We start from the raw sequence: 24,070 nt of genomic DNA, 5'->3' as shown, positions 1-24,070 counted from the left end.
TTTTATTAAACTGACCAGAAACTTTTTGTAGCATTGTACTGTATTCCTTCACCCACCTGATATGAAGTGATCACTGCATAAGCGAAAGCCAACGGCCGGGGGGTCCCATCTTTCAGTCTTTTTCTGAAGGCTCCTGGCTCTTTTAATCGCTCCAATCCACTTCTCCCTCCTCTCCGCGTCTTTAGGAATGCGATAATACGATACACCTTTCTTTTTCCCACGCCTATTTGTGCAACCTGGTGCACAGCAGTTATCCACCATCCTTGACAGTCTGCCAGTGCCTGTCAATTTACTGCCGCGATGACTGCCAAAATGGCTGCCCCTGTCGTATCTCGTCACGTGACCAGCATATATGACATCATCTGCAGGAGCTCTATATGATAACATGGTTTTGACTATAAAATATAAAGTCCACCTGAAGTCTTTAAACCACCACAACAATTACAGAGGACATGACCTCAGTGTCCCCAATAGATATATATATATATATATATATGTATATATGATTGCACACCTACATTATTCCCTCTTACTGATGACATTTGTTAATTCAAGAGGTTTTGGACATCAGTTGGAACATTACAGAGTCACCACATTTAACTGAGAGCATTTCTTTGAGTAACCAGGAAATATTGTTGTAGTGTACAAGTCTGGTTTGTAGTTTAACTGCTGCGATTTCAAACAGGGGATTAAGCAGCAGATTCTTTTCCATCTCACCCATTTGAAAAGTGCTTGACCCTGCATTGTTAAAAGCACACAATGTCCCACAGATTTCTAGTAATTCTTGATAACGCCACTAGAAAGCGCCAGAATCTACACTTTTTCCGGGTTTCTCTTTAAATTGTTTGCTGCAGGATGTTAACATTGAAGTAGCCAAGATATAAATAGTTTCAAGTTGTACACACTTGTATGTATTTATCTTTTTCTTTTTGTAGAAAATTCAAATTTCTTGGCAACATTACTAAAGCCTTGTTTGTTCTGAAATAACAAACAGCAGTTTGGCCTCGAGTCAAAATAGATTTAAATATATGTTTAAGAAGACAGTATGCCTATATGCTTCCCTGTTTTGTTAAAAAATACAAACATTGACATGGATAATGTGATGAGTATTGTTTTATTTATCTATAGACAAGAAGAAAGACAAAAAAGTATCAAGCACACAAACAATACAACAAGAAATGGAACATTTAGGTAGAGCCACCTGCTCAAAACCTGTGATTCAAACATTCCTATCAAGAAAACAAATATAAAAAGTAACTCGAAAAATGAAATAAAATCTTGGCCCATCAATAGATGTATGTCACCTAAAGTAACATTTGACAAAGGGAACATGTAACCGAGTAACCAGAGTGTGTTGAGTAACCTGAGCTATTTTTCTCCCCAACACTGATGATTGTTGCTAGCAAAAGGTACTGAAAAGCCAAAACAGGAAAGACACAGTGAACTTTTGAATTTTTTTCCAGTAAAGAAGTAAATATTTCTGATATACACAAAAGACAGAAATGGACGGTGGACACCATACAATGTAATGCCCTAAATGTAACAGTGTGTTTTTAAAATGCTGGTTTGTGCGGATATGTTTATTTATATCTAACCTGAAATGCTGTACCTTACAGAGACAAGCTTCAGACCCAATTTATCACAAGTGTCTGTAATATGTCACACGTACGGTGAAGGAAATGATGAGTCGAACATCCTCAGTTTGACTTCTTTGGTTTATAAACCCCTGTACCTTTGACTTTCAATGCATGACTTTGAATTTCTGTTATTGGGGACAACGGGATTGAATAACAGTTGAAGCAAATTGAGAGTTTGTAAGATTAAATGTCTTCAAAATACAGATTTTATTAAACAGTACCCACTAAATTAATAAAAACTTCTGGAATTACCTAGAAAAAAAACCCTATTGAGTAGCGTGATGTTTCAAATATGCATTAAGCATTTTTAGTGTATTGAATAAGCAGTCCAGCCATAAACATACTACATCTAAGAGTTGAAGAAGGCAAAATTGGAGAAAAAAAACCACAACATAAACCAGATGAAGAATATCAAAAAGGTGTTGAAATACAAAAGTCATCATGTTTGAGCATCAGTGAAGCCATCCTTGCTTCTGTCCAAACTATCATGGAGAAAGACACTTGGGTCGGCCATCTTGTAGCGCTGCTCACATCCACTGCGTCCAAGAGAGGACAGGAAATCTCCAACACAGGATTTAAATCTGCTCTCAGGACAGGCCCTAATCTTGCTTTCAGCCAGTGATGCATCCTGAATGATGTCCGAGCTCACAGGCTTCAGCTTTGGTTCGTTTATTTGCTTATGTCTCTATTAACCTGCTGATTCACTTCCTGCTTTATGGCCAGTGTGTCACCGACCCATAAACACAATGCTCACTATTCAGACATCTTTGCCTTGAAATCCATCATGTTTAACAATACCTGGAAGGTCCTTAGTTGTATGTTAGCTTGTAACTCCAAAAGCATGATGACACACAGTATTCATTATTCCCCTCAAAGTCTCTTTTTCCGTGTGTTCCCCGTCGGAGCCATGTAGGGTCATTGATAAATATGTTCAAAGTACTGAGGCTGCGGATTCTCTTTCACATATTTCTGAATGTACCAGCAGGTCAGGTGGGCTTTCAGATCCTCCTCCACCACAAAATCCATGGCTGCCTGCAATCACAGAAACATAAAATCACATCTTTGACACACATTTTTATCAGACAGCAATTCACACGGACACTTCCGTCGTTAAATTTGAAAACTTGAGTACGTATTGATTCAAGAAAAACGTTTTGAGGTGTGCTTTTCAGATTTACGGTACAATGCTTTTCACTAGTGAAATCAATAAAATAAGGTACTTTTCCTCATTTTATAATAAAAAGTATTATCCCTAGAGCTCATCATAGTGTAATCTGAGTTCAACGACATTCAATTTAATCCAAGAAACAGATAAGTGTTGATTTGACATCAAATAAACTTAGCAGGATGTTCAGAGCTGAAGCTATTTTAATATGTTATGTTGGCAGTGCAAAGAATTGTTATTAATGAAGCGGGCTAACTTATTCTGTTTCTATGGACAATTCACAATGCAGAGCGCTATGGCCTTTTGAAATAGTCAAAGGACCATGGCAAACAGTCTAATATCCTTTCTGCTCTATATAAATGCTTCAAACGGTTTCAAACATATTTACATCAGAAATTTGAAAAAAAATCCATTTGTTTTTCAAGTGTAAACAAAACAAGGTGGCTGAGATAAGACATTTCAAGACACACTATTTATTCCAAATGCAGCCCGTCTTCTCTTAAGGTGATGATAAATAAACAAAGTCTTCATGAGTTTTACCTTGGCCAGATGCTTGGCTATGCCTCTCCCTCTGTAAGCATCTGGAACTTCAGTGTGTTGCAGGTCCACCGTCTTCTTGCCAACATATTCATACAGGAGAACCGCCTGATCATGAGATCCTGAGGGCAGACAGAGGCCATAGCCATATGTTGTGTTTAGTTTTTCTCCACTCAACCAATTCATCTACTAGAATCTATAACGTATTCAGTCGATGAACTGATTTAAAAAAACATCTCCAGTTGTAGCTCTCAACATGATACAAAACATTACCCACAGGCTAAGTTATTGATCACGTTGCAGTAGCATTGTTCAATTTACATATAATACTGCAACATGGCTGCTCAATAATACAAGGCATGATTAATTTCCCTCAGTGGTCAATCACCTCAAAACAAGAGGCTCTATTGTTTAATCCTATGTGATTTGGAGCCTATGTGACTATCTCATAACTTAAAGGTCTCCTATTACGCTATATTTCAACAATATATTGTAGGGCAATATCTATACAAAACATGTCTGTGAAATGTTTCCTCAAAATACCAAACAGATTGCACATTGTAACCATGCCTCATCCATCTCTATTTCAGCCCTGTTTCTGAAGTGCTGATTCTGTGACTGTCGCTTTAGATTTGAGCTGAGCTGAAGCTGGCCACGCACCTTTGGATGCAGCTCTCTATCTGAAGAGAGAAGTTTCTAATGGAGATACTCAGCTAAACGCTGCCGTGATTAATCCCAATATTATGTTCCAACCACATCAAGCATTATTTCTGAAACACTCCTCAGTGTTTACCACTAGAACACTGACATTATATGTATTATATACAGTGTTGGGCAAGTTACTTCCAAAATGTAATTCAGTACATATTACTTATTACTGTCTTTTTAAAGTAATAAATTACATTACATTATTACTGTCTCTGATTTGTAATGCGTTACACTACTTTTGCGTTACTTTGAGTTACTTTCACCAAAAGTAAGGTTTTAAATGCTAAAATGCAGTCTATTGCAGCTCATTAATTAAAGCTATCTATGGCAGTATGCTGGAATTAAACGTATGCTCCGTTAAAGTGGGCTAAATAGTATTTGATAACGGTAACATTACGTCTCTGTTTGTTATTAACAACATGTCAGTGGAGCCTCTGCACGGCCCTGTGACCTACTGTATATGAACGAGTCTCTTTGGCAACGCTAGCTCACCCTGTCATTGGTGTGTTAACGGGGATTTTGCTGACAAGCTTTCTAAAAGCAGGCGATTCCACAGATGACAGAGGCTGCAGATCTTCAACACTCTGCCACGAGTCTCTTAACTTCTCGGGTTCAAGAGGCATGCTGCCCGAGAGAGAAAGTGACCTTCTGTTGCTTTGCCCTGCGCGCACTCCTGTCTCTTGTCTTTTCTCCGAGCCTGCAGCTCTCCATTGTGAGCCTGCAGCTCTCTACTGCTAGCAAGCAGCTCTCAATCGCGAATTTGTTTCTGCAGCTCTCTTAATAACAACTTAAACTTATATAGCGCCTTTCATGGTACCCAAGGTCGCTTTACAAATAGGGAAACCAATATTATATTAACTATATTAACCAATAGTAAACAGGCTTACTGAGTTACTATTGTACCTGCACAATTATTTCTCTGGTGTTGGAATGTCTCGCGATGTTTGTTAATTCTTAGAAACAAAACACCACATCATTTCGGGTTAAAATGTGTTGTAACTGAATATTGTAACGGGTATTATATTACCCAAATTTCAGAAGTAATGCGTTATATTACTGCGTTACAGCAAAAAGTAATACATTACTGTAGCCTACAGCAATGTAGCGTTACAGCAAAAAGTAATACATTACTGTAACTCTGTTACTTTTGTAACGAGTTACACCCAACACTGATTATATATACAACAACTCTAAGTCCCTCGTGCAGACATCCTGCTGAATACACAGACACAGAGTTGCACGAGGAGATTCAGCTCGCGACATTTCCGATATAACGTCATATCGGCAGCAAAGGATCGTTTGTACCCCCATTTTTAGACATGTAGGTAAGGAAGAAAAGAGAGAGGGTTGTATTTTCTGACACTTTGTGAATCTACTTACACACCGGGGACACATATTTATGTATAAAAGACGTAAAATAGATGTAAAAAGTGCATTTGCATAATAGGGGGCCTTTAAAAAACTGGGTAAAGAGAGACAGAGATGTGTTAAAGATCTTCATTGAGGGAACAATAGCTTTTGCCTTTTTGCTGTAAACACATCTAAATTTGAAGATGATAAAAATGACGTATAAAAATTGATACAGTTTAAATACCTGTACACAGTTTGTCATTAAATGTAAAATTGGAAGTGACTTCTTGTTACGGTTGTGCAGAGGAACTAGGTTATATTTAAACTTCCTTTTAATTAATGGTTTATGTTCAGGATTGCATACACAACTGTCTTTACTGGGTGTGAATGCTTGTTGCATATTTGCTTTCAATAATGGAACAAAACATTTCCGAAAAACAGGCAGGAGAAGTTACAAGTCAAGGAAGGCAGAAGCTTTGACTAAGAAGAAGCACAGTGGTTTGTTCAGTCCTGACAACAAATAATATCAGTGACATCGCGACTATGTGCAAATAACAACACCTCTGTGTCTAAAATGGCAGCGGGAGTTATCAATAAGAACACGACGACGACGTTGGCATCAAAAAAAGAGCAACAACAGCCACCTGAGCTAGCATTAGCCTGCTAGCATGCCACTGTTTACATGTAGAACTTACTCACCGTTTAGTCGGATAACAAACTGCCGCCGCTTCTTATCGTGCTCCACCTGGATCTGAGAGCTGTTTGCGTCGAAGACATTTGCCTGTGCTGCCTGTGCTGCCTGTGCCATAGTTTACCTCCACAGTTTTTACTGCTGTGCTACTCTGCAGCGATGCTAACCAGAAATGGCTACACGAAATGATGAACGGTCAAAGCAAAACACCTCATCCAACGAAATCAGCTGTGATGTCACGTGACGACCGACAGCCAATCAGCTCTCGTGTTTCCAGACGAGAACGAACAGTGCACATTGAAATAAGCAGTGTCCAAAAACAATGTATGGGATTGTAAATGGCTAACTAGTTGGAACCTGCAGAATATTTCATTGATGAAAGTATTTTAATAACTTTTTTATAATGGTGAACATATGTGTTTCTTGCACTTCTTTCAAAGACACAATACTGTTGAAGAGGTTTTGTATAGTGCTACCATCACACTGTATGCAATGGCAGCCCACTTTTACTGTAAAATGGTCTTGTCAATATCAACTAAAACGGAGACACTATAGAAATGATAAGCTGGAATTATTATGGCTTTTACATATTAATAGAAGAGAGAAGAGACTAAGGAGGATGTGGCTCAGTGGGCTGTTAGTTCCCTGGTCTTCGGCTCAGGAAAGGACTGGTTCAATCCCTGCAGTCAACATGTCTCTGTGTCCCTGGGCAAGACACTTCATCCACAGTATTAAGTGTATGTACGTTGCTCTGGGTAAAAGCGTCAAACAATGAAAAGTAAAGAGTTACAGAGACAACAGTGTTTGCCATAGTTTAGCTGGATTTCCCTCATGTACAATAAAAAACACTACAGCTATTCTTCTTTTCGTTTGAGTAATTAAGGATCCAAATGAATCCATGACTGTTGTAAGATTCGAATTTTAATTATATTTTTAAGATGCAGTTAAATGTTTAGGAATGTATGTGTGTGTGTAGTTCAGCAGCAATAACATTTGTATATCTTAAAATAGTATTTTCTTTTAATGAACTTGCAATGAATACTGTCGTATCACACATTTTTGCAATTGCGTTGTAATTTTAGACAAAAATGTGCTCTGATTGGGGTCAGTGCACATAGAAGCCTGTAGTTGGCAGCAAATCATTATCGTTTACTTCAGAAATCACCACTGTACACGACTCCTGCTTTGGTTGCTTTCTATCATCAATCATGAACAACTTTTTCAAATGTTATTTTTGGTCAGAAGACCTGGAATTCAAAGCAATGTTCCTCCCTGTCTGGTCCTATTCGTTAAATATAAAGAATTTTAGGCCATGTTGATTTACCCAAATAGGTATATCCACAAGCACATACAGTGTGAGCTATGTTAGGATTTATGTCAGGGGGGTTTTGTCATGTGAAGTAGTTATAGTCTGAGAAAATGCATCTCAATTTACATAATGTTTCCAGGTTTCACTTTTTACTCATGGCTACATTTAAAAAAGACTACAGCAGGAGTCATAATGCCATGTTGTCACACAGGAACCATCCACCTCTTGTTTGCCCTGGATGTCAAAGACACGGTTCAGTAAAGTTTGGCTGCTCTTAAAAAAGCAGAAGAATAACAAAGTAATACATCCTCTTCAGTCATGTGCAATTTAAATTAATTAAATAAAAAATCATGTGAGTATTTGGAATATACAGTATGAGATGATACAAAGTGGGCATATTTTAAATAAATTGTAGATTTTAAACATTACTGCTACTTGCAATACATAAATCAGTTACAACCCTACACACATTCCACCAGTGTACACAATTATACATTTTTATGCATTTAATTCTATTATGCTGACACTTTATAACAGACACATGGAAAAACTGGAGACAATTGTTGCGCAGTTAGCTGTGAGATTGCTGAAGGATCTTCATCAGGACACTGCAGAAGCTGCTCACATATATTCCATTCCCCTTTTTGTTGGAATGCACTCCGTCTGGGACGTATATGCAGTTTTCAAAAAATCTCCGGAGGGGATGTTGGATTATGTCACAACGTAGGTTGCCAGCAGCCTTTTGCATTCATTTGTTGACACACTTCCTGTCATAGTTGACCTTCCCTGGTGGTCTATTTCTCCACACTTGGCGCTCGCTGAATCAATTCATTGTTCATGACTGATGCAAGATTCATTGCAGGCATTGTTCCCAGACTGTTGCCACCGGCGTGGATGGGTCTCTGAGTGTTTTGCAACTCAGCATGAAAGCGGGGTAGGACACCCTTCCAGGGCATGCCTCCTTTGCCAAACCACTGCACTTTGGCATTAAGTCCAACATCCAAACAACTGAAGACATGTCATTGACGTCTCTTCATCTGTAAAAAAAACCAACAACAACAACTAAACAAAAAAAACACATTTACCCTGCTGGAGAATTGATGATAACGAAATCATCTATGTGTCTTTTATACAGTTAGTTGTGTCAAAAGGTCAGGTCACAGCCACCTTCAGTGACAGCTGTGTCTTTCCACTACTAGATTGCACTCATATCATTTAAATATGGTGCATTTGTATTACCTTAATGGACTTTTGCAGTATTCCTTGTTTGTCAAGATCACTAAAAATTAAGCGAGGTAATCCTGTTAAGCTGTTGGCCTAATCCTGCCAAACTCTAATAGAGTTTGTCAACTGTGTATGGGATTATGTGCGTGTTTCTTCAGGACACTATTGTATGGACCTGTATGTGATTTGATTTCACTGGACTTTGCCTGAGTGAGAGGAAGCACATCTCTTATGCAGATGGACATTTGCACCAGCCGGAAGTTTATACGTTGATCTTAAAATTCTATACAAGGGCTTTTTCACTTTGCTGCTTAAAGATGATGTCCAGGGCGCCAAGGTGAGTCAGCATTTTTCCTGTTTGTATATGAATTCTAAGGCATCATTGCTCACATTTAAGACCTTTTGACACTAACAACAATACAATAATAATAAAAAAACAGAGTTGCAGTGTCCTTATATGGCAGCTGAAATAGTAATGAGAGAAGAAAGAGTGGCCATGTTCATTTCTTTTTGGACAAAAGTTTCTGTTTTCGTTTTTTTTGATCATTTTATTAGCAGCTATACATTTGGGCCACATCCACAGACTGTTCATTAACTGCCCTACAAGTACTCACAGAACTTTCATAACCTCCAATGCTTTCTTTTAATGTTTACCTCTTTACTGTCAAATTAGATATATTAATAACATGGGGAGGCCCACTTAATAATAATTGTTTAATAAAGGTGCAGGGTGACAGGACAAGTTATGCTTTACTGTCATAATCTTATCTTTAACAGGTGGCATGACTCCCTGGTTAACTCTAAGCCCAAAAAACCTGCACCGAAGCCAGGGGGGAAGGTAAGTATCACACTCTCTTAAAAGACTGAGAATGCAGATTTAGGATGACCTTTACCAAGAGCTTTATTGTCTTGCACATATCAGACCCAGAATTTTGTCTGATGGATACGAAGCGTCATGAGGATTAGGCAACATGTGACCTTTACTTTACTTTTCTTTTTTATTATTGAAGTAAGTTAGATCATGGTTAATTGATCCTATCCATCCCAGTTCTTAACTTGCAACAAAGCAGTGTTATTAACTGTTATTAAATATTTCTAAAGTTGGGTCAATATTTACTGGATCATGAGAGGTCTTTAAACTTGATCCCAAAAAAACCTGTAAGCATTTAAACCTAGAAGCAAATTCATAAGTCAACACATAACCACACCATTAGACCAGAAACAGAGGAAAATGAGCAGGGTTTGTTTCATTTTGTCAAATAAAAAAAGCCTGCTAAATTTGACATATGCTTTATCGATGTATTCCTGGTTTTCGCATCAGTGAAGTCAGACAAAGATGCACACGGACAAGTATCTCATCTCACTCATCTATCATCCTGCTGTATATGTATGACTCCCCCCTTCTCCAGCTGTGTAACTAATGCCAACCTTGTAAAAAAGTGTGTTCAAATAATAGGACTATATCACCATATCTGTGTTATTCACTGAACACAGACGACACAATTTCCTCAGAGTAGGTGCATGTGTATGCCAGACGTGCAAGCATTTCATTTTATTAATGCAGCCATTAATGTCCGAAGATCAAGTCAGTGCATTTACGACCTGCACAAGTCGCTAAGTCAGGACTCTGGGAGCCTCCTCTAATTGATTTCTCTGTCTAGTGATCCGGCAGCAGATTGATTGCCACTGCAGTTGGAGAGGCTGCATGCTAGAGACTGGAATAAACCGCCTGTCTCTAATAGCTTTCCAATGCTCAAGTGTGATTAAGTTCAAGTGTGTGTTTGTCCATGATCAGTGTTGGTCAGATGGTACTTAAGCAAATTAAGAGCTCTTTTGAGGATTAAAAGGTTGTCTCACATGGTGATTGGATTGTTTGTGTCAAAGCGGCCAAGTTTGGATGGGGGTTAGCATATTTAAATATGAGCATCCTCAAATAACATACAGAACTCTAAACCTACAAATCTGTCTTCTTTAAGATTTAGCTACTCAGACTATCACTGTTCAGCCTCTTTTCTCTCTCCCGAAGGAACCAGCAGCTGTTCCTGCATGCAGTGGATGTAAACAGGCTGCCAGCAAAACCAGCATTACTTATGGAAGGAGCAAAAGCCTCGGCAGCAGTGATATTGAGTTGACGGTCAGTGATAATAAGGCTGGTGGTAATAAAGCTGGTGGTAGTTTGAAGAGAGGCAGCGTCAGCCTGCAGGGCCACCAGGGGCCCAGAGCAGTATCTCGCCCCGGCAGACAGGCTCTCCGCCTCTGCAGCAGCCGGAGCTTTACGTCCCTCCAGAGCTCCTCTATCTCTGCTGCTCCATTCATGAGAAGCAGCCGCTCTCTCAACAAGCTCGACCAAACATCCACTGGAGACGGTACAAATTAGTTTAATTATTGTTTTTTTTTTAAATAAGAAATTATAAATATATCTAAAGGAGCTCCTGAAACAGTATAATTTGCAGCTTTTGTCTCTGAAACAGATTCAGGGCATGCAGTTAAAACAGGACAAACTGCAACAAAGAAACCCCTGGATTCTGGACCGCTGTCTTATTCTGAGAAGCAGCTCAGGTTTGTTGTGGAGAACCCTGGGTTTTCCTTTTTGTTTCCTTTATAAAATGCTGTCGTTGTACTATATTAAAATTGTATATAATCACTAGGCTTGTCAATCCTTTCTGTTTATGTTTCCATCATTAAAGAGATGTTGATGATCAGTGTGAAGGGGATGAGGATGAGAAAATGAAAACAAGGAGCTCCTCCGAGCTTCAGGAGTCTCCCTCCTCTGCATGTCATAATCACTGTAACAAAGTAAAGAAACAGGTACTGGTACTGTAATATGTCTTTATTACAGTAACTGTTCTTGTAATTACCCGATAAGAGACAGCCAGTATTTATTCTTTCTTAGTTGTATTATTTTCTTATTGTATGTACCATTAAGCTAACTCTTGGGCGCTTGAGTAAAGGGAGCTGAGTAGCTGGAGTAAATATTGAGGTTAAAGCAATGTAATCCATAATTTTAGATAAACTTCGACAAGTGAATAATGCATAACACATCAGCTGGAAAAGCCAACACATGCACTACCTCCACTTTAAAGTGTGTGATAAAGGATATTTCTCTTTCTACAGACCATAGATGGGGTGCACACACTCTGTGCCATGACCTCTATGCGACACAACTGGGTCCAAGCAATGTTGAAAAATGTGAGGCACAGTCCTACGTCTGACGACACAAGGTCAATGAAGTTACTAACAGTGCTTGATAACTGTCCATCATCCTTTACTCATTTCAAAATATTTTATAGCTGTGCATATCACATTTATAGTGTAAATACGCTTCTTTGTTATGCCTCACAGCTCCTTTTCAGAGCAGAAAGCTCCCTTAAAATCACAGCAGCCAGGACTCAGCCGAGGGCCTGGAGAGAGCTGATCACCCAGACATCTTTTTACACGAGCACACCAGCAGTGACTGTGCAGAGGAAACACACAGGCAGCAGAAAAACCAGGACCTGCCCCTGCAACCGGAGGCAGAGCGGCGTTCTGCTGATGGAAGCTCTTCATCGTCTGCCATCTCCTCCTCTCATCTGGCTTCCCCCATCTCACCCTCCGCCTCCTCCACTCTGTCTCCCATCAGTCCTCCTCGGCAGGTGGTGGAGGGTCAAGGTGCTTCCCCTCTTTGTTTATATAATTAAATTTAAAGTACAAAAAGCGTGTTGTGCTGTTGCTCTTAATGTCACTTTGCCATTTTTACAATTTATTGACTAGTATTTCATTATCATAATATATATTATGCAAAACTATTACATATTTATTCATTTTATATCAAAAGTACTACATTTTCTGTGCCTCAGGTGTGACCGATGCATCATCGTGTGTTGAAGGAAGTGCCGCCTCTTCTTCCACAACAACAATGCTGTCGGATGCTGAGAGCACCAAAGACAAGGAGAAGCAGGAGACTGGGCAACTTGTCATAGAGGTGATAATCGAATTGATTAAAAATACAATAATTCATTTTTATATCTGAATAACATGTGTAAGAAAAACATTGCTTAAAGCATGTTCCCCTGAATACACTAAAGCATGCTGTTCAGTGTGACATTTTTCTCAATATTTTCTCTACAGCTGGAGCAAACACAGAGGGAACTTTCTCGACTGCGGCAGTTAAACAGGAATCTGCGGGATGAGCAGCAACAAGAGAGAGCCAGGCATGCAAGTGAAATGGTATAACATATACATTTTCACTTTAAGTAGCACTAGTAGGTTTGAAGGGTGCGCACTAATGTCCCATGCCATGTTGCTAAAACACACATTGCTCTGTAGAAAAGGCAAGCTAGGATGTTAGATCAATTGAAAGTCAAACCATAAAGGTTAAGTTGCTCGTCCTGTATTAAAACATTAGCATGAAAGCACAGTTTGTGCTAATATTGCTCACTTTGTTCCGTAGAACGACCTCCTCTCAAACTCCAACTCGTCTTCAGATCAAGCTTTGGTTTTACAGCGTCTTCATAAGATGAACCATGACTTGCGCCTTGAGCTGGAGGCTCAAAAGAGCAGCTTTGAAGAGACAAGAGAAGTAGAACTACGGCGAAGGGTGGACCTCTTAGCTCAACAAGCTCAGTTACTGGTTACAGGGGATGCCACTGCACTCGCACAGGCCCGTCTGGAGCAGGATCGGGAGCAGTTCATTGTAAGGCAGCAGGAGTGGGAGCACTGCATAGCCTCGCTGAAGTCCCAGCTGAGTGCCAGTGAGGAGCAGAGGAAGGAGGCCGTGTCGCGCTCCACACAGCTGCAGCAGGAGTTGCAGAGTTACCACAGTCTCGAACAGGAGGCTCAGCGCTTACACAAACATCTCCAAGAGGTGACAAATCAACTTCAGGCCAATGAGGAGGCGCAGGCCCAGAAAGAGGCTCGTCTGCAGGACCACCTCATGCTCCTTCAAGCCAGTCAGGACAGAGAGCGCAGGAGCTTAACCTCAAGCCTGACACAGGCAGAGCAACACGCACAGGAGCTCCAGAAGAGACTGGACATGTCTGAGCTGCAGGTGGACAGCCTGAATAAGACTCAGACGTGGACAAGGGACATCGAGGAGGCTCAACAACAGCTTCAGGAGGAGCTGGCGTGCACGGTATCTGTGGTGCAGAAACTCCAAGACGAAAGGGAGCAGCTCGACCAGCGCTGTCAAGAACTGCAGAACCAGCTGTGTGAGGCGGACGGGGAGGTGAGCAGGCTGCAGAGCCGCTTGAAGACAGATGAGACGCACTACTACAATCTTGAGCACTCGTTCGAGAGGGTGAGTGAGGAACTGCAGCTGGCTTTAGGGAAGGAGCAGCAGAGAGAGTCTGAATTACAGGAGATAAGAGAAGGCTACGAGAGACTCCTGGACAGGAAGGAGCAAGAGCTGACTGAAGTGTTGCTGAAGATGGAAGTCTTAGGTAACAGCCTGGAGGAGACAGAAGTGAGGCTGAATGAAAAGTTGAAGGTATGTACCTGTGGCTCATCTCAGAGGAAAGATAAATCTTCAGAGCAGCAAAATGAGAGACAGACATCAGATCTTCTCCCTGTAAATGAACGCAGGCCCAAGGTTGATCATGCAGGCGATGACCCAGAAAAGTTTATGTCCGTGATCCAGGTCCTTGAAACCAAGCTTTATTTGACAGAGGAGAAGCTAAGGGAGATCATGCAAAGACTGGAGGAGCACCAGAATCACATCCAGGATCCCCACCTCTGCTCCCAGCTCACTCAGAGCCGAGCCACAGCTCAGCACCTCAGTCTGCAGCTCCACAGCCAGGCCAAGCAGAGCCAGCGATTCGCCCAGGAGACAGAGGGACGCTGCAGGGTGTTGGTCGGTAGGTTTCAGATCGCACTGAACATCATACAAGCCTGCAGAGGGAGGCTCCAAGCTGCTCCAATTAACATCACAGACCTCGACAAGCAACTTGCTGCAGCTGCCTTCTGCATTCAGCAAGGAGAGAAGGATGCGGATAAACTTCAGAAGGAATCGCTTAACGCCAGCAAAGGAGAGGACAAGATCCTCAGTGATGAGACTTTAGCTGGATCTGAGAACAACGGTGCTTTCCATACGGTTACCCCAGAGGATGACATAGAAACTGTTGGAAAGTGTTTAATGAGGGAAGTGTTTGTAGTAGATATAATGTTGTCCATCCTGCAGAGTCAACCTGGCTTTATATCTCTAACAGCAAGAGAGGAGGAGGGTGATTTGGCACACAGGTACAAAATGATTATATCTCAAAGAATGGCCTTAAAAAGGACTTATTCTCGGAGAGCAGAATGCGACAATGACCCTATAAAAAGGGCAATAGGTAGAGTTTGTGCTGAAGGGGAGCTCATTTATGCTGCCCTGAAATTTCAACTGCAACATGAGAGCGTTACTCAAGAAAATGATCAAAAAGTTGAGCATCAAAAGAAGAGTCTGGCAAATGTGAATCCCCCAGAGTTGGCTCCTTATGAAAAGCAGGTTCAGGGAGAGCGAAAAGGTTCAGAAGGGGCCTCAAAACCAGCTGAAAGAGAGCCATCTACTGTCCAAGGAGGAGACACGGAGAAAGAACCATGTTGGTTAGAGAGACTTATATCTCGGCTTCAAAGGAGAGCCACATTCTTACGCAAACTCTGCCAGGAAGTTTCTGGTGGCAGTGCAGTAGAGCGTGTTGTGGACGATAACTGGGAAAATGCTTCAGCTGCGGACCTTAGGTGGATGCAGGAGCAGGCGAAGTTGATTTATTTGTCAGACAGACTGCATTCAGATTTAGAGCAGCAGCGGAGCGAGGTGTTACAGGACAAACTGCAAGCTCTGTGCCAAGAGCAGGACAGCACATTAAAGGATGAGCAGGAGGCTTTTAATCACACCGTATGTCAGCTTCAGGAGGACAACAGCGTATTAAGAGAAGAGCTGGAGCGTGCTGAGCAAAATATCCTATTTATTGAGACTGGGAACCGGAGGCTGCTGGAAGACATTCAGAAAATTGAGGAATATCATGAGGAGAGGATGAAAAATCTGGAAACGGGATTTCAAGAGAAGATCAGGGAGCTGCAACACATCCATGAAGAGGAGATGCAACACTTGCATGGCTACTACATCAAGTCTTCCAAAGAGAAACAGACCAAAATCTGCACAGGGTCAGAAGAGGCTTACCTGAAAGAAAAACACGAGGTAACACACACTATTACTGTAGCTACTTCAGGTAACAGACAACAGTTGCTAAGATGCTGAGATGCAAATTTAAAAAAAGGTACACAGGTGCCTATTAGTTCTTTATAGTACATTTAATATTAAACTCAATCAATCGCTGCTGAAATAAAGGTTTTGATTATAACATTAAAAACATACTAGTAGTAATAATAGTCACACACAACCTCTGAATACACTTTACATTATCTCTCTACTTTTGCACTTAATAATCAATACAGAACTTTTAAATACAAATACTAGCATTACGCATCACAATACTTCTTTGTTGCTGCACATAAAAAACAATTTCATTGGTCTATTAGTTTAAATTAAAATGAACCAATCACGTACAAAAAAAGAGTTTTGTATGAGCATGAAACACACACACAACTGCTACACACACACTATACCTCTTTACCCATGTACTACATCATCCATACTGATCCTTTTTCTGATGTTAATTACAGGCATCCTCTGATCAGGGGTTCGTGGCTATGAAGGAAATGCACAGGCAGCTGATTGCTGACCTGCAGAAGCAGCATCAGACGGAGCTGGCAGCGCTGCTGAAGCAGAAAGACAAGCTGCTGCAGGAAGAGACCGCCGCCACGATGGCAGGTAAGTGTCCTTCAGCAGGAAGTCATACAACAGTAGGGGCCTGTTAAATCAACGCAAACACCTTAAGGTTCTTTATTTTCAATATCAGGAACATTTTGCAGAAGTTGTAACAGTGTTTAGTTGATGGTTGGGAAGTAACTAAGTACATTTACTCAAGTACTGTACATTTTTGGCTACTTTGTACTTCTACTCCACTATAATTCAGAAGCAAATTGTGTACTTTTACTCCACTACATTTATTTTGTACCTTTAGTTACTTGACATGATGTGAAATATAATCAACCCTTAAATCAGACTCTAGTTACACCTGGAGTAAATCCACAAGCTACCCAAACAGTAGACTGAAAAGGAGCAGTCTGTATAATGAGTACTTTTACTTTTGGTATATTGTGATGCTAACACTTTTGTAATTTTACTTGAGTAACATTTTGAACGCAGGACTTTTACTTGTAACAGAGAATTCCTACACTCTGGTACTTTTACTTTTACTCAAGTACAACATCTGAATACTTCTCCCGACTCTGGTTGATACAAAGTTCCCCTCTTTCTACAGCTATTGTAGCGATGAGAAGAGCCCATAAAGTGGAGCTGGAGAAAAGCCGGGACTCTCAGCACATCAAGGAGAGCGCTGACGTCAAACAACTGCAAATTGAATATGAGTAAGTGACTGCTATTCCTTTTATTGCGTTTTGTTATTTCTCTTACAACTAAGCTCCTAAGAAACAGTAGCATACATCTCACTCTGTTACTGCAGCTTCAATTGCTGGGCTACTGCCTCATAGTGTATTTGGTGATGTAATGTAACAAGCCTGTGTCACTGAGCACTGTCCGTGGTGCTGATACCTGCAAAGTGACAAACACAAGAGCTATTTAGGAATTTAAAGACAGTTATTTCTCAATCTATGCTCACTTTACTGTTCAATATCATTCCTCTAAATTTGCCTCTGCAGAAAGGAGTTTCAGTTGATGCATAAGGAGCTCGAAATGTTGTCGGTTCAGCACACTCAGAAATGTCTCGAAAACTCTCAGCTGAGCCAGAAGCTGCAGGAGGAGAGACAATCTTCCATGCAGTACCAAAAACAAAACCAGGAGCTCAAAAAGAAACAGGTACCATTTCTTATCCTAGACGTAGCTGAGTACGCTTGCTTTGTGTTCAATTAAGATCCTTGTTTAAACAGAGAGAGAATAAATTACATTCACAGTCTGTCTCCTGACATTTCCTTTAGAGGGAGACAGATGAAATGTCTCGGTTACATTTCTCACTGAATGGGAAACAGTCACAGGTTGGCCCTCAAGTAAACAACTTCTACGAAATGGAGGTGAGTGTCTGTAAAACAGAGAGTACAGCCTTTATTTTTCTCCCAAAACACAATGACAAAGAAGACGAATTAGGGAGTAATTCTAATTTTGAATTCAATGGTTAGCATTATTCTATTTGTGTGCAATGGTATAAGAGGCTTTGTGTAATCAGCCTACCTGATCCATAGCTTGAGTCGCTGTTTTGTTTTATTGTTATTGTCATTAATCCAACCTGAAGTTATACTGTAAACACATGTTAATTTCCCACAGCTACAGTAAATGCTTACAATTATAATCCCCTCTTTTTACGATACCACACAAGAAATAAATGAAAGAATGACATAATGCATTGTGTTGATGTACTGCATGTTACAGGTGATCCTGAGGGCGAGGGAGGCAGAAATGCAGTTTCTCAGACAGGAAGCTCGTTCTCTCAAGGAAGAGTTGAAGCTCGCTCGAATGGTAATGATATCTATTTCAACTTTGTATCCTATAACCTTGCTAGATCCTAAAAACATTTTGCATATTAAAACAGAATGATGGAATCAACTTCCTAAAGGGAGCTGAATAAAATAAAATTGGCTTGACCAATCACAACACAGCTGGTCAGCTAACCAATCAGAGCAGACTGGGCTCTGGTTTCAGACAGAGGGTGAAAAGAGGTGCTACAGCACAGGCAGTATGAGAAAAATAAAGAGCTTTTTCAATATTATAGCTTGGAAACATGTCACAGTAGAGACAATACATACAAATATGAACCTATTAAGCATAATAGGGCCGTTTTAACATGAAAATAGCTACTGTTTAGAAATGAGAAACAATCCGAATTTTTGATAGATTTTATTTAAGTTCATGTGTTTGTTTGTGTGTGTTTGTGTTGTGTTTGTTTGTTTGTGTAACAGGACAAAATATATGCCCAGAACAAGCTTAAGGCTCTTCAAACCACCAGCCTGGATGAACCACACCAAGAAGTCACCTGGTCACACAGAGACACTTCAGGACAGAGCCTCAGTGAGACTCCATTTATGTTGTGCTCGTTGTTAGGTTGATAACCTATGAGTTTTCTACTGACACACACATTAAACATGTATTCTGTTGGTTGTTGAACAGGGCTACTCAAAAATATACATCTCAAATTATATTCTTATGTAACTCTTGCCAAGCAAGAAATGTCAATTTATTGCTTTGATTTTTTCTCCCTTTTTGCTCATTGTACCCCCTGTTTTTTTTTTCAGAGGACACTGGAACCAACACAAGTACTGCTGTTTTTCTGAAGAAAAAAGATAAACCATCCCTCACACGTCAGATCAGAGGAGTCCGATCAAAGGTAAATGTGACTTCTGATAAATGCTACATGTTCTTTTCTTATTAACAGCTTTAACCTCTCACTTCACAAGTCTGTACTAACAAGTGATTTAGAACTTTAACTCTGTCTTTCATTTTTAATTCTTATTTTATTTGCTTTGACTTGCAGAGTTTAAAAGAAGGCCTTTCTATCCAAGAAAGGATGAAGCTGTTTGACCACTAGAGGGAGCAACCAACCCTGGCTTTTCTAGATGACCATTTTTAAGATTGATATAAAATATTGTTATTACAAAGAAATTATATTTATATTGTGGACCTATTACATTGCACAGTGTAATTTATAGACACAAAATCTGTGTTTTTATTAAAATTATTCAGTGTATTGCATCGTTTTGGTAAAAAACTGACTTTGACATGTTGTACCACTAGATGTAGCAAAACACAACGAGCAGAGGAGATTCCTGAAACTGTTTATTTATGATCAATTTCAGAGCAGCAAATTAATTTATGACATCTATTTATTAACATATTTACTAAACACAAGTATCAATGTATTCCACTGTTGTATTATGGCATCATTCAGTTATATAAAGATAGACAATAAAGTATTTTTCCTGACTATCTGAAGACTTTGGTTATGTTTCCCGATTTCCCCCGATCAGTCTAAAAATAACTCTTTAATTTAATTGAATCAATAGAATATTAATGGTAATGTACCTGTTTCCTCTGAACCACGGTGATCTTTCATCTCTATAATAAAATCAGGATTGTTCATTTTTAATCCAAAAGCAGATTAAATATCTTCTTTAATGTTCAATAATAATAATAATAACAATAATAATATTAATACTCTCATTATATATTATAATATATTTATATATAGTATTTTACTTTCAATTTTTCCCACATGTTTTTGTAATTTATTTCATTTCACATGTTTTTAATCATAACAATAATTATGACCCTTACCATAAATAATAAACTAAATGAAATAAGACTGAAATCACATTATTCTTTACATATTTCAACATGTTATTTGAAACACTTTTATTTGTATATCTGTCCTTATTTAAACACAAGATAAACACTAAAATAAATACGTTTTTATAAAAATAAAATAAAACATATAACATAATAATGATGATGATGATGATGATGATGATGTGTGTTTGTCTGTCTATGTGTGTGACAGCAGTGCATGGAGAGGTTCTTGCAGGATAACACTGATGTGTGCTCTCTCCAGGGACTTGACACACACATCTGTAAGTGAAGCATCTGGTCTGCGAAGAGCCTGAGGATGAGAACACACTTCAGTCCCCTTCCATCAGATCAGACGTCAGACTGGAGGAGAAAAGTGAGTGAGAAGGCTCAAAGATACAAAACATTGTGTGTGTTATTAACTATCATCGCTGTTGACATTGAGTTACTTGCCTCCTGATACTCAGAGACAAATTACATGTTGCCTCAGGTAACCCCTAATACATGTAAAAGTAGTTACATGGAGATCTTTGATAAGTGGGATTTCTTACTCTCTTTTAACCTGTCTTTATTCTATGTGATGACAGATCCAAAACATTAAATGTCTGTATATCCAGAGATCTGATTTCTATGTCAATTAGGAATCATATCTCTCAGTGTCCTCGCAGAATAACTAATATGCTCCTTGGAGTCGTTTTGCTTTAGAGGAACATCGCACCTCATTAAAACCCAACACTCATCGTCGTCTCTTCCCTGCCACTCCTGAGTGTGAACCTGCAGTCATTTGAGCTGACGCTTTGAGGAAGCTGTTTCTTAATCATGTATATATTTCTACACCTGTGAGATTTTCTTGGGGTGTGCTGTGCCATTCAAAATGACGTAAATGCCATTTCCGCACTTGTATCCTGAAATAAACATGGTTTTCACATCAGACAGGTAAGATTTAGTTATCCTCTGACACCTTGATCACGTACAACTAAAACCTGCAAGTGGAGTTCATTCTTTCAAGCTTGTAAATGATAAAAATAACAATGGGAATTGAAGTTAATTCTTGATTCTTAGAAATAAACAACGTAATCACCTTTTTTTGCAACTCTTTTATCTGCTGATTAGTACTGTAAGATATGGTTTAGACAAAAGCTAATTATTTTACTTGAGCTGAAACAATCAGAACATAATCTGCCACTATTTGAATATTCTTGATGTCAATGTAGGCATTTTGGTTTTATTATGGTTTAAGTTAGTATTTTGAAGAGGTCACATTTGGCCCTAAAAAACTGGGATAGGCATTTTGTTGACTATACATAACCTCTAATCATTCTTTTAGGATGAATTGAAAGGATTTGGTCGTAGACTTGAACTGAAATTTCTTTGTCTTGTGTATTATGTTGCAAATTAGATCTTAATTAGTTTCATTCTATATCACTGATATTTTTTTTTCATCCTCATATTCTTAACTGGATTTAATGTAAAGCTAATTGAACTTGCATCTTTGAAAAACATTGACAAAAATATTCATAAATAGTTTTCTTATGGCTTTATTCTCGTGTGCGATCATTCCTCTTATTGGTAATTCTTTCATTATCATTATCTACATGAGTTCCTAATCCTTATTGAAGAAGAAGACTCTCAGTGTGTGTGTGTGTGTGTGTGTGTACCTGCAGGGCGAGCTGCCCCACAAACATTCCAGGTTGTAATGACTGATCAGCGGCTGATGTAGAAACACCATTACACAGGTGCACCTGCTCTCGCTGTAAAAATAAGTGGCCCATTTCGACATGCAAAGATCAATTACTGCAACACACAGAGGCACAGCCTGGTTCCCCGGTGATGCTTTTATTTCCTCTCCTCTCTTTTCGTTAACATGTGACACAGGTTCATGTTTGACTACAGATAAAGGCTGCATGGGCTTTTTTTTCATTTCATTTGGATCATAGTGTTACAAAATCATTTTGAGTTGTGTTTTTCCTCCAATAAACTTAAATGTACTAGTGTCTCCATGACAATAGATAGATCCTACCTGAGACAAATATAGATTTGGCATCAATTCTAGTATGCAACGCCAGCCTCAACATGGAGGACAATAAGGGTGATTGGTATTTGGGGAGGCATTATAAAGCATGTGTCAGAAACAAATAAACAAAGTTATTTTGATGCAGAAACTGATGTTATGATGTGAAGAATATTCCGGTCAGATAAAAATGTCTTAAAAAGCCATAAACAGTAAGACAGTTTGGGAGTTTTCAACAGGACCAGACCACGACATTAAACTTCTCGTAAACTTTACAAACAACTTTTACCTTGTGTAAGGAAAAAGCAACTTCATTATCCAAATGTATGCAATATAATAACAGATTTTGAGTGAATTAGGTTGCCTCACAGTGAGAAAGACCTGAAATTCCACCTCCAGTTTTTGTGTGGAGCTAGCATGGCCTCCCTGTGTTTTATCAAAAGGTGAGAGCACTTTGTTATGATGAGGCAGGATGTTGAATAGGCTGGTCTGGCACAAACTCCCTAACTGGAGCAGGGAGGTTAGTGAACATCTCCCTTAAAAAGTCCTGTGTCTTATGTATGTGCAGCATTTCTATGTGATGGGTGGGAGCACGACGCCTCTCTTCCCCACTCAGGTTACTTTTGTCGATGCAGGCTGCCAACAGCAAAACGAATATCACCCAGACGATACAGTATCTCCGTATTTCAAGTTTTATCTCTCCTTCCTTGTGATCACTGCTGTGTTACACAGGAGGTTGTGGCAATAGAAGTACATCAACTAAATGTGATTTATTTTACTCCCAACAGTCATAGATATTGGCAGGATTTGCAATAAATCAGATCACTTGACAAAACAGACGGTTACATAGTTGTTTAATTGCCATGCTCCTGACCCTGAGTGTGCTGCCAGTCACGCTGTACTTTGAGTAAACATCATGCGTCTTCTGTACCGAACAGGGATAAGTGTAACATGAAATACACTCAATATGAAACAGGAGAGTTTGTGCTGAAAGGTCCTGAGTGTGGTCGAGCCTGGCCCACTTTGTGCTGCCGCAGTCAGGCGGCCTTTAAATAACTCGCTGGTTACGAGGTATCGGCTGGGCTCTCTCTGTCCCTATAGCACACTTCACATCCACATCTAGTCTGCCATCTCATGACTGAACCCATAACCCATTTACAGGCCTGTAATATAGTAACGGTACAGCGACATAAACATAATGTGGAAGTACAGTAAAGCTACAACTCACACACACAGGAGCACAAGCCTGACAAATGTTACACTTTCTGATTTCACTCAATGAGTGTCTTCTTAGTTTGCATGTAAATATAGTTTCTTCTGTTATGTAAAAATATATATATATCCTTACAAGAGTGTAAAACATTTGAATGTGTGGCTTTAGGTAAATGTGTCCTCCTGAAAAGATATGAAAAGGCAAGGCAAGCTTATAGCAGATTTCAACACAAGGCAATTCAAAGTGCTGTGTGTAATTATTTGATTTATTTGAAAGCAGCGGCAAATAGAAAAAAGCTTTGGGCTTGGTGAAAAGACTTACTGCCCTAGTGAACATGATCCAACAGCGCCGACAAAGGTCAAACATTATTTCCGATTAGAATAAGAAAACTGATACACCGACTGGGTTAGCATCTTTGGAAGCCGTCATGTTGCAATGTTACACACACCTTCCACTCATCTCTGCCCTGCACCGGCCTCTAGTGAATCTGCGTCAGACCCCAACTACTGATCCGGTTTCCGTCCTGTAAAAGAATCATAAACTCCTGGGAAGAGCAGTGTGGCGAAGGGTTGTTTTTAAAACCAGCATGAGATGTGTGGGAGCTTACACACCGCACAAAGCAGATATATTTTAATCTGAAGTGTTTGTAAATGAATTGTGGTCTCAACACTGTGATGCAGACTTAGGTATCTCAACAACTATCTGATGGATTGCAATGACATTTTTAACATCCCTGGAGAATAATTCCTACCAAGTTTAGGGATCATTTTACGTTTACAGAGGAACAGCCACTATGGGGTCCACATTTGTAGTTCTTACACAGATTTTTGAAACAATTAATGGATATAAATCATTTG

General features: G+C 39.6%; 3 protein-coding genes across 3 annotated transcripts; 2 read left to right on the top strand and 1 right to left on the bottom strand.

Moving 5' to 3' along the window:
- Nucleotides 1-1,095: 1,095 nt before the first annotated feature.
- natd1 (protein NATD1) lies at nucleotides 1,096-6,334 on the bottom strand. Its single transcript, XM_063903641.1, has 3 exons — nucleotides 6,097-6,334; nucleotides 3,343-3,461; nucleotides 1,096-2,669 (listed from the first exon to the last, which is right to left on the bottom strand). Exons 1-3 carry the CDS (start codon nucleotides 6,203-6,205, stop codon nucleotides 2,553-2,555), a joined length of 345 nt encoding a protein of 114 aa, XP_063759711.1. The 5' UTR covers nucleotides 6,206-6,334; the 3' UTR covers nucleotides 1,096-2,552.
- A 2,488-nt stretch (nucleotides 6,335-8,822) lies between these two features.
- Nucleotides 8,823-12,184, top strand: LOC134877933 (uncharacterized). The gene is made up of 7 exons (XM_063903629.1): nucleotides 8,823-8,958; nucleotides 9,399-9,459; nucleotides 10,648-10,987; nucleotides 11,093-11,180; nucleotides 11,309-11,429; nucleotides 11,736-11,842; nucleotides 11,964-12,184. Exons 1-7 carry the CDS (start codon nucleotides 8,939-8,941, stop codon nucleotides 12,034-12,036), a joined length of 810 nt encoding a protein of 269 aa, XP_063759699.1. The 5' UTR covers nucleotides 8,823-8,938; the 3' UTR covers nucleotides 12,037-12,184.
- LOC134877912 (trichohyalin-like) lies at nucleotides 12,056-19,634 on the top strand. Its single transcript, XM_063903598.1, has 12 exons — nucleotides 12,056-12,269; nucleotides 12,458-12,582; nucleotides 12,729-12,827; nucleotides 13,051-15,774; nucleotides 16,260-16,407; nucleotides 16,961-17,066; nucleotides 17,358-17,514; nucleotides 17,634-17,726; nucleotides 18,082-18,168; nucleotides 18,609-18,717; nucleotides 18,942-19,033; nucleotides 19,181-19,634. Exons 2-12 carry the CDS (start codon nucleotides 12,517-12,519, stop codon nucleotides 19,232-19,234), a joined length of 3,735 nt encoding a protein of 1,244 aa, XP_063759668.1. The 5' UTR covers nucleotides 12,056-12,269; nucleotides 12,458-12,516; the 3' UTR covers nucleotides 19,235-19,634.
- Nucleotides 19,635-24,070: the final 4,436 nt, after the last annotated feature.

This window comes from Eleginops maclovinus, chromosome 16, assembly GCF_036324505.1.
Source record: "Eleginops maclovinus isolate JMC-PN-2008 ecotype Puerto Natales chromosome 16, JC_Emac_rtc_rv5, whole genome shotgun sequence".
NCBI lineage: Eukaryota > Metazoa > Chordata > Actinopteri > Perciformes > Eleginopidae > Eleginops > Eleginops maclovinus.
The sequence above is the reverse complement of the archived record's forward strand: the minus strand, read 5'-3'. Positions and strand labels throughout refer to the sequence as shown.

Bases quoted from the DNA above. Each gene is read 5' to 3' on its own strand.
- natd1 (XM_063903641.1), bottom strand. From the start codon at position 6,205: ATGGCACAGGCAGCACAGGCAGCACAGGCAAATGTCTTCGACGCAAAC. The intron at 3,462-6,096 runs GTGAGTAAGTTC...GTCTGCCCTCAG, and splicing joins GTTTGTTATCCGACTAAACG to GATCTCATGATCAGGCGGTT. The intron at 2,670-3,342 runs GTAAAACTCATG...CTGTGATTGCAG, and splicing joins TAGCCAAGCATCTGGCCAAG to GCAGCCATGGATTTTGTGGT.
- LOC134877933 (XM_063903629.1), top strand. From the start codon at position 8,939: ATGATGTCCAGGGCGCCAAG. The intron at 11,181-11,308 runs GTTTGTTGTGGA...CCATCATTAAAG, and splicing joins TATTCTGAGAAGCAGCTCAG to AGATGTTGATGATCAGTGTG. The intron at 11,843-11,963 runs GTCAATGAAGTT...TATGCCTCACAG, and splicing joins CCTACGTCTGACGACACAAG to CTCCTTTTCAGAGCAGAAAG.
- LOC134877912 (XM_063903598.1), top strand. From the start codon at position 12,517: ATGCTGTCGGATGCTGAGAGCACCAAAGACAAGGAGAAGCAGGAGACT. The intron at 17,515-17,633 runs GTACCATTTCTT...CATTTCCTTTAG, and splicing joins AGGAGCTCAAAAAGAAACAG to AGGGAGACAGATGAAATGTC. The intron at 18,718-18,941 runs GTGAGACTCCAT...TTTTTTTTTCAG, and splicing joins CACTTCAGGACAGAGCCTCA to AGGACACTGGAACCAACACA.